The 18,828-nt window shown below is 52.7% G+C and overlaps 1 protein-coding gene across 5 annotated transcripts in view; it reads right to left on the reverse strand.

Annotated features, from left to right (window-relative positions):
• The window catches only part of FBLN2 (fibulin 2), an 89,407-nt gene that overhangs the window by 18,821 nt on the left and 51,758 nt on the right, over window positions 1–18,828 (reverse strand). For 4 of the 5 annotated variants that reach the window (XM_058566215.1, XM_058566225.1, XM_058566235.1 and 1 more), the window contains exons 3-8: window positions 13,556–13,667; window positions 11,987–12,116; window positions 9,503–9,683; window positions 5,734–5,943; window positions 4,994–5,113; window positions 4,266–4,367 (exon numbers count right to left, since the gene is read on the reverse strand). In XM_058566215.1, coding sequence (XP_058422198.1) covers window positions 4,266–4,367; window positions 4,994–5,113; window positions 5,734–5,943; window positions 9,503–9,683; window positions 11,987–12,116; window positions 13,556–13,667 — 855 coding nt within the window. Of the gene's footprint in view, window positions 1–2,124; window positions 2,266–4,265; window positions 4,368–4,993; window positions 5,114–5,733; window positions 5,944–9,502; window positions 9,684–11,986; window positions 12,117–13,555; window positions 13,668–18,828 lie in introns of all 5 variants that reach the window. The other variant, XM_058566244.1, reaches the window with a different exon arrangement.

The following is an 18,828-nucleotide window of genomic DNA, read 5'->3' on the forward strand; positions in this document are numbered from 1 at the left end:
ACAGGGAGTCCCCACAAAGGTCACACATCCATTAGAGGTCCTCTGGACTTGGCCCTACCCAATGTTGTCCCACTTTAGCTTACGCACCTCCAGTGATGGGGCACTCACTACCTCTGCAGGCTGCCTCAGTATAACACATTTGTTGAATCATAATAATAACATCAAGTGCTAGCAAGTTCTTTATGTGGACCAACTCATTTAATCTCCACAGTGACCTTCTGAGGTGGGAGCTATTTCTGTCTCATTTCACAGATGAAGAAACTGAGGCTAAGAGAGGTTAACTGACTTGTCTAGGGTCTTAGAACTAGAAAGTGACAGAGCCAGGATTTGAACCCAGGCAGTCTGGCTGCAGAGGCCATACTCTTCATCCAGGGACTGGTCTCCCATCTCACCAGCTGGGGCTAATAAACATGCCTGGAGCCAACAAATGAACCGCAGAAGACACCAGCGTACATTTGTGAATGAGTGCTCACAATGAGCAAGTGAACTCGTAAGTGGGATGGAAGGACGGAGAGGAGACACTGGTAAGTCTGTGCAGGATGAACAAAGAGGGGAAGACATGAAAGAACGCGAAGGCGAGCTCATAAATTTTGCTGAATGGAATGTCCCTTTGCTCTTTTAATCCCAAAACCTGTTTTCTGCCTGCCCAGCAACACTTTTAGCACAAGGTCTTCTCCCTAGGCCACCGGGGAGCCCGCACACCCGGGCATGGCAATCAGGCAGGGTGTCCCGGGAGGGGTGCACACAGGCCCTGGCAGGACCCGCCTTCCCAGACGTACATACATAGACACGACCCAGACACGAAGAGCTGCCCAGCCGGTAACAAGCAGGGTCAGGAGGGCGCATGTTGTGCCGACAGCTGGAGGCCAGGGGCAAACATGTCTGCAACGGCCACTCAGCCCAGCACCTGGGCCCGTCTGCCCAGCAGTGGAGGGGGAGGATGGGGACATGTCCAGGCCGGGCATGGTCCCCAAGCACAAAGAAGACAGACGGGGCTCTAGTCACGTGCCCTGACTGCACTCTGCACTGTTCCTACCTCTACACCTTTGTTCAAGCTGTTCCTTCCACCTGCAAGCCCTTCCCAATTTCCAAGTCCTAGCCATTCTTGGAGACCAGGCAAAGGCCACTTCTCCAGGAAGGGCGTCCAGATACCACCAGTTGGAATGACCTCTCCCTCTGCCTGTGTCTCTGCTGTAGCATTTCCCAGTCTGCCCCAAGTCTCTGCCACTTTGGGTCTATGTCTGTTCACAAACATGACGTTCCTCTGTGAAAACACTCCTGGCCGTGGGAGAACATCGAGTCCACCCTCCCTGCTGTCCCTGAAGCACGCCTGGAGCCCCAGCCCCTGGTCCATACAGGTACGGAGAGGCAGGAGGAAGAGCCGTTAGTGAGCACCGGCTCCATCCACGTGCAGGCCGGGAGCTGGGTACCGGCCCCTGCCCAGTCCTCTAGGCCCCAAGGTTAGAGGTGAAGAAACAGAGGCTCAGAGAGGAGAGCTCCGCTGCTCCGGGTCACACAGCAAATGAACGCCGAGCTGGTGCAAAGCCAGGTCTGCTGGACCCCAGCTCCACTCATTTGCCTCTGGAGGGGACTCTGGGTGCATCTAAGGACAACCAAAGCAGCTGACATCACATGCTCACTGCGCTCTGGGCTCTGTGCTATACCGTACACATATCACATCATCTCCAAAGGAGGACCAATGCCCCTTTTTACAGATGAGAAGACTGAGGTCTGGAAAAGGGAAGTCATTGGTCCAAGGCCACAGAGCTACGAGGGGGTCCTGCTTCAAACCCAGGCCTCCCTGCCTCCAGACCCCTGCCTCGTCTGCCGCCCGCACGTCTGACCTCCTTGATTCAGTGTCCTGGGCAGGTCACACATCAGTTAAAGCTTTCTGACTCTCAGGCACGTTCCCATCAGGAAAGCAGCCTCCCGATGGCATTGGTAGAGAAGCGGGACAGGACACCAGGACACGTAGGAAACAACACGGAGCACTAGGGTGCCGGCTGTGCTGGCAGCTCATATGCAAAGGGCAGGCCCTTTAGCATGTGGCCTCAGTGTGGCGCGCTTGGCGTGGAGCAGAGCAGAGAGCCGTGACGGTGGCGGCAGGCGGGGGCTCTCGCTTACCCACGCACTTCCTGTGCGCGCTGAGGATAAAGCCCTCAGCACAGAGCACTGTGTGGTTGACACAGTAGAAGGATCCCAGGGTGTTCACACAGAACTGTCGCCGGCTACAATCGTGAGCACCCAGCAGGCACTCGTCTTGGTCTAGTGACAGCCGCGGGAGGAAAAACAGAAGGGCCGTTAGAGGGGCGTGGCATCCAGTGACATGTGGAGAAACTGAGACCCAGAGAGGGGCAGGGGCCTGCCCAGGGCCTCCCAGCCCATCAGTGGTACCTCTGGGCTTTGCACCCAAGTCTGAGGTTGTACAGTCAAAAGATGTCGGAGCTGGAACCCACTGCCCAGTAAGGACAGGTGGCAAGGTGAGGTGAGACGATAGGCAGTCTGCCCATGGTCACACAGCAGGGCAGGACCAGAGGCTGTCTGCCATGCACACTCTGGAGGCACTCCACTTCCACAGCCAAGGGAGCCACACAAAGGCAAGGGTTGCAAACTTAAGTATTTAAGGGCCAGGCTGGCAACATAAATGGGAAAAGGGGCACCAGGGGCTCTATGGGCATTGTGGGACCGTGGTGCTGTCCAAAGGGGTTTGGGGGTGTGGGCTCCTTGTGGGCAGATTTTACAAAGCTTCAAGAGAAACCTGGAATCTAGAAATTAAAAAAAAATTCTTGGACTTTTTAAACAGGGTAGACACCAGTAGGACTCCCCTGTAGGGCAGGCTGCACCCTCAGAATGTCAGTCTGCAACCTCTGGCCTGGACCCCACAGCCTTTACTGCTGGGGGCCCTGCAGAGGAGGAAGGGACGCCTGCAGAGACATGGACACTGGCCCGTGGTCTGGCTGTGCCAGGAGCCCAACCCAGGAGAGATGCATTCCTCATGTCTTTAGGGCCCTGAGACGTGGGGAGCGAAGCCCAGAGGGCACCAGAGATCTACCCCCACCATCTGAGAGAAAGGCCTGCCGATCACTGCCATGCTGTGTGCCCTGGGCAGGTCTCCTGCCCTCTCTGGGCACACGGATGGTTTCATCCACATCAGAACATAGTCTCAGCCAAGGGGCAGGCTGGGGGTTTCAGCTTCTGGCAGAGATGTGGGTATTTTCTCAATAGACTTAATTAACCCTTTTACCCCCAGACACCCACCAGGGTCACGTCTCCTGAACTTGAACCTCAACTGAAGCGTTCCCTAGACTGTCTACATGCTCCATGTCTGTCCTGCCTCAAGAAATGAGGAAGTGCAGTGTCAAGGCTGCTCCTGAGGCGTCATTCACTCTGGGAACCACCCCAGCAGGATTCGGAGCCAATGCCCCGATTCCACAGCGGGTGGTCCTGGCCCACTGAGGCCCCACTGAGACAACACCTAGACCTAGCATGGTGGCCAGTGTGAAAGGGATAAGCTTATGGACCCTCTTTGGCCCCTTCATGAATGACAGAGTCAGCTGTCACCAGCACCCATTGTCCCCTCCTTAGTTTCAGTAACAGAACTAAGCACATGCAGTCCAGCTGGGGGCTCCCACTCCCCAGCCTCGCTCTCTCCCCATCGGAGGCAAGTGGGAGGGATGAAGGCCACTTCCAGGGGCAGCCTTACAACCATCTGGTATGCACTTCCCTCCTTCCTTTCTCACACGTGGCTGGAACAGGGACGGGTGATCACAAACCAACTTGGGCAACGCAGACAGGGGCAACCCTCAAGGACAGGGCTGGTCGGAGTGTGATCCAGGGACCTTGTGAGAAACACCAACTCTGGGGCCCCTCCCAGACCTCCTGGGTCAGGATCTCGGGATTCTGTGGACTTCTCAGGATCCATGCTGTCACCAGGCCTCCTGATGACTCGTGCATGCTGAAGTTAGAGGAACACTGCTCTAGGGAACAGCAGAGCAACAAGATGGAAGGGGCCTGGGCCCCTGCCAACCTGTGTGCCCACCCTGAACTGCATGCACACCTGTGCAGGGTGACGTGCGAGGGAACAGCTGCTTAAGCTGCTCTATGTGGGCTCCTCATCACAGCAGCCACACCTGTTCCCTCACTAACACAGTGAGTTTTAGATCCGGACCTCCTCCACCTCCTGTTTGCCCCGTCCCCACCCTGGGGCCCCCACCACAGGCCAACTCATGTTTGCAAAGGTATGAGGACAGCCCCCTGATACTCACCTTCACAGGACACGCCGTCTGCCATGATGGCATAGCCAGGAAAGCAGGAGCACATGGCTGTGTCCCCAATGACGCTGCACACCTGCTTGCAGGGCCCGTTGTCTGGGAGGAAACCACACAGAGACCACCAGGCTCGTCACTCCGTCTCCAACATATAGATGGAAGGACGAGGAGCCAAGGAACCCGACTCCTGGTCCTTTTTACAAGTTCACCTGTTGTATCAGCTCATCCACTCCTGGCATGAGCACCATCAGCACCAGTCAGAAAGCAAACCCCTCCCTCGAGTAACAGTGAGGAGGAGTCAGAGAGAGAAGACAGAGGAGGAGGAAGAGAAAGGATGCAGAGAGAGGAGAAACAAGAAAGAGGGGAGGAGAAGAAGAACAAAGAGAACTTTCTACGTGGGACTGACCGCAGTCTCCATGACAGTTTGGCAAGCAAGGATTTTATTCTCTTAATTTGACAGGAACTGAGACAAAACGCTAATTGGCTTGCTTGGGGTCACATACACTCACCCCAGGCTGCCCCCATTCTCAGCTCTCCTCTGGCCCCAGGCTGACCCCCCTATCTCACCTCCTCAGCCACCCTCTCAGCTCCTCACCCGACCCCAGACAGGCAGGCTAATCACCCCCAGAGCAGAAGCAGTGCTCGGGCAGGGGCTGTCTCGCACCGCCCAGCACTGGACAACTCCCCACCGGCCAGCAGTCCAGACCCGCCCCAGCCCCGGGTACCTTTGCACGTGTTGGGCTGTGGCAGTGGTAGCGGGATGGTGTTGGGGGCCATTTGGGAGGATTCCGGCCTCAGTGCAGACTCCTCTGCTGCCTCCGGCTGCGGGGGGTCACCTTCTGTCCCTGGCAGAGCAGACAGGAGGGGGCGTCACGTCTCCAGCCAGGCCTCAGGCTCTCCCAGCACAGAGCACAACTCATGCCCTGGGCACCAGGCTGGGCACTTGATGGACACCACCTCATTTAATCCCCTCCATTTCACAGGAGCAGAAACTGAGGCTCAGGGAACAATGGACACTGAACAAGATCACGCCCACAGTGATTTGGGGCAAACAGGGGTGAAGGGGAAGGAGGCAAGAAAGAAGAACAGGGAAGGAGGGGAAAGAGTTTCTAGACTGAAAATGAATCTATCGCTGGAAGCTGGCAGGGAGAAAGCCGTCCCAGATCAGGTGCTGGGGCAGCCTCCTGGGCAGCCTGTCAGGGCCTGACCACTACATGCCCAGCTCTGGGGACACACCCCTGTGGCCCGGGTCCTGGTGCTGCGACTGCCCTGCAGATGGAGCTCCAGGAAGGAGCCTATCTGCCCAGCCTCACAAAGCCACACTAGGAAACTCCGCCTCCTGGGTGTTCCAATGTGTGGGGTGGCGAGAGGGGAAGTGCCCCATAGTCCAAATCCCAGGAACGCCATGCTCCCCTGGCAAGATTGGCCCCAGCCCCTGCCCTGCCCCGGCTGTCCAAGCCCTTACCTGGGCGGCAGGTGCGGCCATCATCCTGCAGGGAGAAACCGGGAAAGCAGGCACAGCGGTAGGAGCCCACGGTGTTGATGCAGAGGTGCTGGCACAGCTCCCCCGGGAGGAGCAGGCACTCATCCTGGTCATCACCAGGCAGGCTGTTGGGCAGCTCGGTCTCCGTGCCCAGCGACAGGGCCTCCCGGTTCACCAACTCTGCCTCGGAAACTAGGGGAGGGTCAGAGCTCTGGCCCCAGCACGTGGCTGAGACCACGGGCCCCCAGGAAAGCAGTGCAGGTTCTCATCAGAACCCTCTGTGTGCCTAGCTGAGACAGCACAGATGGATGAAGGATGGACAGATGGATGGATGATGGATGAATGGACGGACGATGTATTTATGCAGGTATGTATGGATGGGTGGGTAGGTGAATGAATGATTGGGTGGGTGGATGAGTAGATGGATGGATGGATGGGTGGGTCAGTGAGTGGTTGGGTGGGAGGATGAGTGGATGGGGGGGATGGGTGGACGGATGGGTGGATGGATGGATGAAGGATGGATGAGTGGATGGATGGATGGGTGGATGGACAGACCCCTAGCAATAAGACTGAACCCCTCAGAGCCAGGTCCAAATCTTCATCACCTGAATCCCCTGCAATATGACAGGGCCAGGCCCACACAAGCCCTCATGAAGCTTTGGCTAAAGTGCTGAATTGGAATCATACCCCTGACTTCGTGACATCAGGGAGGACCTCCCCTAGCAACAGAAAGGGCCCCAAACCAGGGTTCCTTCAGGTCAGGAACTGTCACTCGGGCCTTCTCTAGACGTGTCACCTTGGGCAGCACTAGGTCTCTCCATGCCTCCCGGGGCTGTGGTGAGGAGCAGGTGAGAGTGGGAGAGAAGGCTCCTAGGGCTGAGCTGCCTCGGAAGGCTCTTCATATAACAGTTGTGGGACAGGAGGAGGCCCGCAGCTCCTCCACAATCCTCATCAGCCTGGGGCCTCAGCCCTGCCCACAAGCCCCAGTCAGCTGAGCCCCCCAAGGGAACAGCTGCATGAAGTCACATCTGAGGAACGTGTTTCATAGTGAGGGCGTTTACATTAAGCTGCAGCCCTATCAGCCCTGGCCTGGTGCCTGCAGGCAGCACCGTAATGGCTGGTGGTCTGGCCCTATGGAGACCTGGCACTGCAGGTGGGCAGCAGATGGACCTGAGCCCAGAGCTCTGCTGGGCACGCTGCAGGCTGGGCAACATCTCTAGGGTTCATGCGCAGCCCAACTTCATCAGCACGTTCCCCACAATGATCCTCCCGGCAGAGGGGAAACTGAGGCTCAGAGGAACAAAGTGGTTTGCCCAAGGTCACCTGAGCAGGACTGGAACCCCTGTCAGTCTGACCCTGGCACCTGTGTCCCCCAAGGCCCAGGTTACCCATCAGTTCCTCACTGGAGGAGAGGAACATGTACCTCTGGCTCTGGACCCTGCCCAGCCCTAGGCCTACCCTCTGATCCCTGAGGCTGAACTTCCTCCCTAACTTGACCTTCTGGGCACTAATCTGGCCTTCACATCAGTGCTCAACCAACCCCCTAGAGCCAACCCCAGCAAGTGGCATTTCCTTGGACTTAAGAGTCTCTGAGCTCAACGTTGGCCTGAGGAGGCTGGCCACTCCCTCTGTCTTGTCAACTTGCCCTGGCCTGACCTGGCCCATCCTCCATACACTTGCCCCTGCCCCACCCTGGTGGGAGATCCAGGTATCTGTTGGGCCCACCATGGTGTCCAGGAAACTTTGTACCCATAGGATGGGAGCTCTTCTAGCAGCCCTTCACCCTAGTGCCTGTGGATAGTGGGCATCTTAATTCCCATGCACAGATTTCCACCGTCTTGCATTATGGTGACAGAGATCTGGGTGGATTCAGGCCAGGGCTGACAGGGTCTGGTCAAATCCAGGGCACCAGGAATCCCAGGACAGAAACAGGAGTCATTAGAGCCAAAAGTCCAGTGGTGGCTGTGCCACAGACCCACTGTGTGCCTGGCGAGAGGCCCTGCCCCTCTCTGGGCCTCAGCTTCCTCCTCTGGCCTGCGAAAATATGGCTGTTGATGGTAACGGGGTGGCAACTCTGAGTGCTTTGTCAGGCACCACTGGAAGCTCTTGACGAGCACCCGTCATCCATCCTTGCGCTGAACGAGGTAAAGAGCAGGACCCCGTCGGACAGATGCAATCACAAAGGCTCCGAGAAGGGCCGTGACTCGCTGAGAAGAGCAGTGGAGCTGGCATTTCAACCAGGTCTGCCGGACTCCAGAGGCTAAGAGCTAAGCTTGATAACAGGACCACATCTGTGGCTTAAATTCCCATCCATGAAGTGCCCGGGACAGGCCCACAGGAAATCCAGATGGTCCACTCGGCTGGAGAAAAGACTGGGCTGGTGGTTCCAGAACCCTCTTGGGCATCTGGTCCCTTGCTGGTCAAGGCTAAACATGTGGACACCTGCAGAGGTGGCCTGCCGGGGCTTTCATGGCACTGGACCCAGGGCTGCCTGGCCCAGCTATATGAAGGACATCCGCTGACTCGCTGGGACACCCTCATCGGGCTCCAGCTGGCCCGCAGGCACAAAAAAGGCTAACGGCAAGCCCTGGCTAATGGCCTAGAGGTTGGACAGGGCAACTAGAACAGTGACCACAGCACACAGAGGGCACAGGAGCGAGGAGACCCAAGGGACACTGAGGGCTGGAAGCTCCAGGACGTGGCTCCTAACCCTCAGGTGGGAGCAAACGCAAGCTCTGGGCTCCACTGGCACTGGGAGCTCCCACACACATGCCTATGGCTGCTCGGGGACAGGCTCCAGGCAGGGGCACAGAGGTGAAGGTCACAGGCCTGATCAGAACTCAAAGGTTTCATGGTCTGGTGGTGAAGGAGGGGCCGACCAACAAACCCATCATTCATTCAGTCACTGCTAGTGACTCTTCTGGGCCAAGTGCAGGGGCAGGCACTGAGAATCCAGAGAGAAACGACAGTGCTGGCCTCACGGGGCTCAGCAGGCAGGCGGGCACCGTTTATGAATGCGTTCTCTGTACCAGGTATATCCTGTACCCTGAGGACACAAGAATGGCGTAGGTGAGAGGGATGGAAGACAGATGGGCGGCAGGGTAAGCAAATGAATGGATGAGTGAAAGGTGTGCTGGCTGGGCCAGTGGGTGAACACATGAGCAGATGGACAGACGAAGGATGGATGGATGGGTGGATGGGTGGTTGGGTAGATGAATGGATGGATGGGGACGTGGGTGAGTGGGTGGGTGGGCAGATGAATAGATAGAGGGACGGATTGTGAATGGATAGATGAGGGGATGGGGGATGAATGGTGGAGTGGACAGATGGATGGATGGAAAAATGGACCGGAGGACGGAAGCATGGGTGGGGGATGGTGAAATGGATGGATGTTTAAAAGAGTGGATGGGGAGGAAGACGTATGGAGTGTAGGTGAACAAGGATGGGAGGCGGTGAGTGGCAAGTGGAAGGGTGATGGGTAGCGGGTAGTCGGTGGTTCAGTGGGTGGAATGGATGATACATAGATAACGGAATGAGATCACCACCTCGGAAGTAACAGGGCAGAGTCTACCGCTGGAGGCCACAGAAGAACTCTGTCTAGAGCAGAACTCGTGCCTCAAGCCACAAATAACACTGCACCCAGCATCCCCACAGAAGGCCAGAAGGCACCCAGCCTTGGCTGGAAGCCCCAACAGCTCTCCCTGTCACCCAACTGACCCATATGCCGCAGCCCAGGGCAGGCAGCACCCACCTCTCTGTGGTACAGCCTCGGGCTCTGGAGGCCGGCGGACATCGGGCACAATGAGGGGGTCTTCACCCTCACAGCAGGAGAGCATGACGTGGTTGCAGGGGTAGCCCAGGTTGGGGTTAGACTCACACGACTGGCCCTCGGCCCGCACGCGGAGTCCCAGGCCACAGCAGTCACAGCATTGCTGGAGAGAGACATGCCATCACTGCCCACACCCTCACCCCTCGAGCCCACCTGCCTTCCCCACAGCCCATGACCCTGAGGACTCACTCAGGGCCCCCAGGAAGCAGCCTGGAGCCAGGCTCAGGGGAGGGGCTGATAAAGGGGAGTGAATTCATCCTTGTCTTGTTTCTTCTGCCCAGTATGTGCTCTCCAAGGGCAGAAGTATCATCCGTCTCCATTTCCCACATCTGGCTCAGAGTAGGGCTAATGTAAGTTTTTTGCAATAATTAACAAATGGCCTCTTGTGAAAAGAACTACAAATTAGCCCCCAGCCACATCCATGAACCCCTTCATATTTACTAGCAGTCTCCAATTCTACTCAGGCCACCTAAAAGACAGCATTTCCCAGGGTCCCTGGATGTTAGAGATAGCATAGCAGTCATTAGGTGAAGCTTTCAGGAGAGCCTTTAAATGGGGTGACTCAACTTGGAAATACATCTCCCCACCTTCCTCCTTTTTGGAACAGAGGTGAGATCTAGCAGCTATCTTGGGTCATGAGGTGACCTTGAAGGTGGAAGCTACAAGCTAAAGATGACTGAGCAGGAAAATTGAAGCCTGGGAGCCTGCAGATGTCACACAGACCCACTCCTGTGCAGACTGCCTACCTCCAAAAGCAAAATCTTTAATTTGTTTAAACTTCTGTGGGAGACTGATTGCAATAATAGCTCCATTTGTTCCCTCTGCATCGTGCCCACTGTCTTTGCAACGTGATAGTGCAGTTCCTCCTGTCAAAAGAGACGGTCTACTTCCCAGCCTCTTGATTGTGCCTCATGACTTGCTTCGGCCAATGGGATACATAGGATGAGACAGATAGTATGCCAGTTTTGAGCCTAGGCCTCAAAAGGCCTTGCATGCTTCTACTGTCTGAGTTGGAACCCTGCCCAGCCCCTAACTGAACAAGCCCAGGCTGGCCCGCTGGAGGTTGAGAGACCGCCTGGAGCAGAGAAAGGCTGTCCCAGCTGCATCCATCCTAGATCATCTAGCACCAGCAGAGCCATCCACTGGTGGCAGACATGTAAGTGAGCCCAGCCAAGATCAGCTGAGCACGGCCCAGGTCAGCAAAACCACCCTGACTCGTGAGCTAAGCCAGTCATAAGCCACTAAGTTTTGGGAGACAGTTTGTTACACAGCAGTAGCTCACTGACACTCCAGATCTGCATCTCCCAATGGTGAACACAGCTCTTAGTGAAGACCCACCAGGGACTTAGTGGATACTTAGTCTGCATTACCTGGGATCCCCACCACCACCTCCTAAGACATGGCTATTACCCTATTTTATAGGTGGAGAAGCTGAGGCTCAGGAAAGAGGGCTGGTGCAGGGTCAAACATCGAGACACAAATGGAATTCTAAACTTGCCTGCCACCAAAGTCCTTTCCCTATACTGGTTACTTTTAGGAAAAACCAACCCCAACGTGACAAAAATCAAAGTCCAAATCTTCTCCCAAACGGCACCCTCCTCCAGAGGTCCCTGTCACAGTCATCCAGGCTTATGACGCTGTGGCTTCTTTAACTCCCTCCCCTTCTCTCCTCCCACGTCTCCTTCTGTGACATTTCCTGCAACTCTTCCACTGCCCTTGTCTGCCCCCGTCCTCTGTCACACAACAGCCCGCTGTCAACCCCCAATGTCTGTTTTCCCTTCCTCCCGGTTTTTAGTGTGCACGTGACCTCTCCAGAATAAAGACTCCATCCCCAGCCCCCCTAGCAGATAGGTGTGGCCACTGGACTAAGTTCTAGCCAACTCGATGTAAGCGGAAGTACCATCTGTCCTCAGGAGAGGGGCTCCTCCTACACCCATGTTCATAGCAGCATTGTTCCCAACAGCCCAGAGGCAGAAGCAACACAAGTGTCCACCGACAGATAAAGAGATAAACAAAATGTGGTCTATTCTTATGATGGAATATTATTCAGCCTTGAAAAGGAAGGAAATTCTGACACATGCTACAACATGGATGAACCTTGAGGACTTGATGCTAAGTGAAATAAGCCAGCACAAAGAGGACAAAAAGAAAAAGAAAGCCCTGTGAGGGCAGGATTTTCATGTGTTACTCATTTCTACATCCCTAATGCCTAAAACAGGGCCTAGGTTCAATAAATACTTCCTGAATTAACTTGTCAATATAATAACTGATGATGTTTTCAAGCAGATGAAGGGCCGCCCTGACCCCAGGTGTGAGTGTCACTTCCCAGAAGGAGCCCCCGGGAAGCCCACCCTGGCCCTCAAGGACCTTCAGGCCCAGGCCACGAATGCCACAGGTTGGGCTTGCCTTGTACAGGGAGACGCCACAGGTGTCGATGTCCTCGGCCCCACAGGCCTCGCCATCCTTGGCCCCCACGACGCCAGCCATGCAGCTCTTCTCCTTCAAGTACGACAGGCAGCAGTGCTTCTGGGCTGTCCTGCAACAGAGGCATGCCTCAGCCCCCTCCCAGTGACCCTCTCCAGAGAGGGTTACAGGCCCCACTTCACAGAGGAGGAAACTGAGGCTCAGAGAGGGGAAGCCCCTGCCCACGGTCCACTGCAAGCAGGGCCAGTGCTGGTGGCAGGGGCATCAGCAAGGCCAGCACATCCCCCACTGAGTGACAGGTTTTATTTCTCGGCTGAACCAAGAAGATTCAGGCCTGGGCCTCACTGGACTCCAGCTATGTGTCCCTGACCAATGAGGGAGGGGGTCAGTGCTCCGAGCCCCCCAGAGGGCCGAGAAGGAGAGGGAGACCCAATCCCAGGAAGGGCTGTGTGGGTTGGCCTGGAGGAGAGCAGCCTCCAGGGTCCCTGGTCACGCCCCCCAACATTCGTAGGGCCACCCTGGGGCAGCTGATGAGCCAACACTCGAAGTGGGGGATCATGGGGAGGCGGGGTTCAGCCCTACTTGGGGACAAGTAGGTCCCAGCGAGGGCTTTCCCGTGATAGAACTGGCTGTCTATGAAGCAGTGACTTTCCCATCACAAGAGGGATGCAAGCACACATGCGAGCCACTTAGCTCAAAACTCCTGAAAGATGCATGCTCTAACTCCTAAGTAGCCCCAGTTGGTGGGATGACAGAGGGAAAGGAAAGGCACAAGGTCAGAATTTAAAAGTTCCTAAAGGAGGCATGTGGCCTGGACATTAGGAATCATGAGGTGTGATCCTGGCCATACTCCCAATAAGCTGTGTGACGTTGGGTGAATCACATCACCTCTCTGAACCTTGTCTTCCTTGTCTGGAAAAATGAGTAGGTTGGAAAAGATAGTGTCCCTGGAAAAAAGAAGGCATGACCTTCTTTGGCTGGTTCAAGTCTTGGCTGACCAAGACATCTTCTGGGCCTGGCACAGGGAGGGCCTGGGTATAAATTATGCCTTTCCTGAGAACATTAGCATCAGAACAAATACTCGGCACAGGCAGCAGAGGATGGTGAACAGCCAACCTTCTGAGACCTCAGGGTAGCAAAGTGGGGAAAGAAAGAGAGCTGAAGACCTCTGGCTCAAAGTTGAGGGGAAAACCCGTGTGGGCTGAGCACGGCCTCGCAGCAACTGCAGGGTGTGGTGAGAGAAGCACCTACTTGTTCCTAGGTGATAATGATCCTTTAACACTTGCTCCAAATTGTGCCCTCCTCTGATTATGCTCACTAGGCCAGCTATGAATGTATGTGGTCACTTTATTCTGGGGACCAGTCTTGGGCTCTGCACACCTGGAGAAAGCCTGGCCAGGGGCCCACAGCAGCCACATCCGATTGCCCTCACGCACCTGGAGGCAGGTGAAGCACACGCTCACCTTGCACTGCCTGCCCCAGGGGTCAAGGCAAGCAGGGATCTGGAGAAGGCCAATGGCAGCTCTGCCTGCTCCCCGGTGCCCACCCTACCTGCAGACGTCGCCCTCGGCGCCGCTCTCAGGGATTTCCAGGCACTCGTCATTGTCAATGGCCCACTGCTGCCCAGCTGCGCAGCACGTCTCAATCAGGTCCTTCGTGGACACTGCAGGTGGCAACACGGCACAGTCACTACCCTGGAGGAGGCGTGCTGTTCCAAGGTGTCTGAAGTCAACAAGCCCAGCAGATGCTGCTGGTGCCCGTCCAGACCCCCAGGAGTGGGCAGAGAACTTGCCTGTTGGCCACGAGCAGCTCACAACTGCAACCTTCTCAGGAGAACTGCCTTGGAGGGGAATTTGACCCCAGGGGTCTGGGGCTGGGAGGCTGTGGCCAATCACTGACTGGGGGGCACAAAAGCCTAGCCCCCTGTCTCAGAGGGGACAGCTCTGTGGGGTCACTCACTCCAGAGCTCCCTGTGGGATCAGAAGCATTGTTCAGCTCCTTCCCGGGCCTGTCCTGCCTCCCCCTCCCTAGGCAGTTTCTCCAAATGAACCCCCACGTGCACAAGAACCCCTGACTTGGGCTCCATGTCTAAGGAACCCGCCCCAAGACACCAGGACAGGACAAGACATGAGAAAACAGCAGCAGCAGCGAGGGAACTTTAAACTCACGTAGGACAGTGAATGAACACGGCATCTGTGACTGGGGAGGGCAGAGGGAGGCGGGGTAGGGAGAATGTCCTACAACTCAGACTGTACGTTAAGAAATGGATGACTCTGACTACCTTAAAATTAAAATTCTCTATATAATGAAATCCATGGGCAAATATAATAACCCGCTGACAGGTTAGGAGACATTTTTGGAATGCTATCAAGAAAATTTAATAACCTCCTGAAAATTAACAAGAAAAAAACAAGCCCAAAGGAAAATACCTATTAAACCAGAAAAATCAGAGAAAGCGATAAATGCCAGGGACAAGTGGGAACTCTCGTGCCCTGGGAGTGGGAGTGGTGACTGGTGCAGCCAGTCTGGAGGAGGATCTGGCATCACTTACACAATTAACTATACACATGATCCAGGACCCAGCAGTTCCGCTCCTGGGTGGAACTCCAGGGAAGTCCACACCCAGGCCCACAGTGCAGCCAGCACGAGGATGCTCACTTCAGTGTTATTTGTGGGAGGGAGATGGAGGCAGCTTGGGTGTTCACTGCTGGAGGAGTGGATGAACAGAATTTGGGGACGTCCTCCGTGGAAGACTCCACAGCTGTCAGAAACAACAGACTAAATGTACACACAACAACAGGAAGCTGGACACATGGACACACAGCACTGCGGAGCTGGGCACGTGTACACTCAACAACGTGGGGCAGCACAGAACAGAGCACTGGGGGGAAAGGAAGAACCCAAGTGAGATCCGTTCACAAATTACAAATATTGCACACGAAATTACAATACACATTTTCCAAGAACACACAAAAGCCAAAAAAAACCCACAGACTAAACAGAAGAGAACTTTTGCCTGTGGTGGGGTGGAGGGATGGCAGTGGGGAAAGTGGATAAAAGGGAATAAAGACATAAATAAAACAAGAGAGAGTCTTGCACAGACAATAAGATTAAGGTGCCAGGAAATGAGGAGTATAAGTAACCCAACCATTTGCCTCTGAGGTCTGAAAATAAACGACATTCAAAGATAAAGCTCATCTAGAACACCTATGCGTATGCCGAAGGGCAGCACGGTGTAATGGAATAACTTGGAGCCTGGGTCCACATCTTAGTGCTGCCATGTATAGCCATTTCTCCTCCCTAAAGACACAGTGTCCTTCTCTGCTATGAGGACCTACAGCTGCACAGTTGCTGAAGCCTACAGGGGCCTCTAAATGTCCTTGAGCAGCTCACATAACCTGGCACGGTTGAGGGACAAATACACCAAGGGATGTCAGCAGCCTATAAGGCTCCAGGAACACAGTGAGAGCTCACTAAGAATCATGAGCTTCATCTGCTCAGTGGGCATTTCAAGTCATTGAGCTTTTCCAAGTTTCCCCTTCTGTAAAACGGGGAAAATAAGCTTCAGGAACAACCTGAGGGCTGTTCTGAGGCATCAGGAGGAATGAAAAAAATTCTTGATAACCGGTATCTACCAGAAACAAGTAGCAAATGTCACACCCAATGGTGGAACATTAGACACATGCCCTACTGAAGTTAGAAATATGACAAAAATGCCTACTGACACTCTGTTGTTTAGCACTGTCCTAGAGACACTAGCAGATGTAATAAAGCAAGGAAAAAACGAGGCAGTAGAAATATTAGAAAAGAATAGATGACAGTCATTATTTTCAGATGTTATGATTTCATCTTTCTAGAAAATCCAAAGGAATCAAAACTAACACAGTATTAAAATGAATACTAATTAATAATTATTATTATATGGTGGCCAAAACCGAAATCAACATACTTAAATTAGTGGGTTTCCTATACACCAGCAACAATTAAATAGAAAAGGTAATAGGAAAAAAATCCCATTCAAAACAGAAACAAACCTAGAAATACATCTATAGTAAACATGCTAAATCTACATGAATAAAAAAATTTAATTGTCTAATAGATAAAACAGTGTACTTTATTAGAAACATACTATGTGTCTGGATGGGAAGATTCAATACCTCAAAGATATCAATTCTCTTCTATTTAATCTACAACTTAAATGCAATCCCAAAGTCCCAAGATAGTTTGTCATGAAATTTGTCAAGCTGATTCTAAAATTCATCCAAAATAGGAAATGTTTAAGAATACCCAAGAAAATTTCTGAAAAGAAAAGAAGAACAACATACTTTAAAGTTGTAATAATTAAAGAGACAAGGAGGGGCTGGCCCAGTGGCACAAGTGGTTAAGTGCGCGCGCTCCGCTGTGGCGGCCCGGGGTTCGCCAGTTCGGATCCGGCGCACACTGACGCACCGCTTGTGGGCCATGCTGTGGCAGCATCCCATATAAAGTAGACGAAGATGGGCACGGATGTTAGCCCAGGGCTGGTCTTCCTCAGCAAAAAACAGGAGGATTGGCGTTGGATGTTAGCTCAGGGCTGGTCCTCCTCACAAAAACAAACAAACAAACAAACAGAGACAAGGAGATCAATGGAACAGAATAGAATTCAGAAGCAGAACTACGTGCATATGGGAATTTAGTATACGATAAAGGTGGCATTCAAACTCAGTGGGGAAAGGACTGAATGTGATGTTGGGACCCACCTCACGCCACACACAAAAATAAATTCCAAAACTCTAACAGCAGTATTATAAGAAAACCTAAGAAAATAATTTTAGGATAAGACAGCCTTCTTCAGAAATAAAATCCTCAGAAGAATGAAACCGGACCTTTATCTCACATCATATACAAAAATCAACTCAAAATGGATTAAAAATTTAAATGTAAGACCTGAAACCGCACAACTCCTAGAAGAAAATATAGCGGAAAAGATCTTTGACATGAGTCTTGGCAATGATTTTTTGGTAATGACACCAAAAGCACCGGCAACAAAAGCAAAAGTAAACAAGTGAGACTACACCAAACTGCAAAGGAAACCATCAACAGAATGAAAAGGCAACCTACTGAATGGGAGAAAATACTTGCAAGCCATTTATGTGATGAGGGTTAATATCCAAAATATATAAGGAACTCATACAGCTCAATAGCAAAAAAAAATAATTTTATTGAAAGAGAGCAAAGGACCAAAACAGACATTTTTCCAAAGCTATACAGATGGCCAACAGGTATGTGAAAAGGTGCTCAACATCACTAATCATCAGGAAATGCAAATTAAAACCACAGTGAAATATCACCTCAGACCAGGTAGAATGGCTGTCATCAAAAAGACAAGAGATAACAAGTATTGGCGAGGATGTGGAGAAAAGGGAACCCCTGTGCATTACTGGTGGAAAACAGTATGCAGGTTCCTCAAAAAATTTAAAAAATTCAAAACAGAGCTACCATATGATCCAGCAATTCCACTTTTGGTACTTTTGGGTATTTATTCAAAGGAAAAGCAAGCACTATCTTTTTTTTTTTCTATTTTATTTATTTATTTATTTTTCCCCCAAAGCCCCAGTAGATAGTTGTATGTCATAGTTGCACATCCTTCTAGTTGCTGTATGTGGGACGTGGCCTCAGCATGGCCGGACAAGCGGTGCATCGGTGCACGCCCGGGATCGGAACCCGGGCCGCCGGTAGCAGAGCGCGCGTACTTAACCGCTAAGCCACGGGGCCGGCCCAACAAGCCCTATCTTGAAGAGACATCTGCACCCCCACGTTCATTACAGCATTATTCACAAAGCCAAGACATGAAAACAACCCATGTGTCCATCAACGGATGAATGGATAAAGAAAATGTGCTATACACACACACACACACAAACATACACAATGGAATATTATATTGTTCAGCCATAAAAAAAAAAAAGGAAATCCTGCCATTTGAGACAACTTGGATGGACCTTGAGAGTATTACGCTTAGTGAAATAAGTCAGACAGAGGAAGGCAAATACTGCATGATCTCACTTATAGGTGGAATCTAAAAAAGCCAAACACATAAAACAGAGTAAAGTGGTGGCTGCCCGGGACTAGGGGGGCGGGGGAGTGGATGGGGAGATGGTCCAAGGGCACAAACTTCCAGTTATAAGATGAGTAAGTTCTGGGATCTACTGCACAGCATGGTGACAACAGTTAACAATACTGTCTTGTACACTTGACAGCTGCTGTGAGAGTAGATCTTAAGTGTTCTCACCACACCACCACCAAAAGACGGTAACTCTGTGGGGCAATGGGTGTGTGAACTAAGCTTACTGTAGTAATCATTTAACAACATACATGTATCTCAAACCACCATGTTGTACCCCTTAAACTTACACCATATTATACGTCAAGTGTATCTCCATAAAGCTGGAAAAAAAGAAATCCACAAGCAAAAAGGAAAACCTCCGTACAGCTGACGACATACAAGTGTAAGACACCTGGATGGCAAAGGCAGCGCACGCAGCCAGCCCCAGCTACTCTCCCACCGCATCGCTCACTTTTAAATCTCCTCACGGCATTTGTCGCTGGGCCAAATCCTCCTGTTTATTTATGAGCTTACTTTCTCAGTTGTCTGTTTCTTCCTCTACAAAGTCACAGAGTCAGGACTTGAGTGTCTCTGGCCACTGGGAGTGATGCTACCATTACATGCTTAAACATCTCTCATTACACTCTGGGCTCATAGGAGTCTCACCTTGCTTGAATACTTCTGGTGATGGGGAGCTCAGTCCACCCAGGCAGCTCGTGCCTGTTCTGCATAGCTCAGG

This window comes from Diceros bicornis, chromosome 2 (genome assembly GCF_020826845.1).
Source record: "Diceros bicornis minor isolate mBicDic1 chromosome 2, mDicBic1.mat.cur, whole genome shotgun sequence".
NCBI classification, from domain to species: domain Eukaryota; kingdom Metazoa; phylum Chordata; class Mammalia; order Perissodactyla; family Rhinocerotidae; genus Diceros; species Diceros bicornis.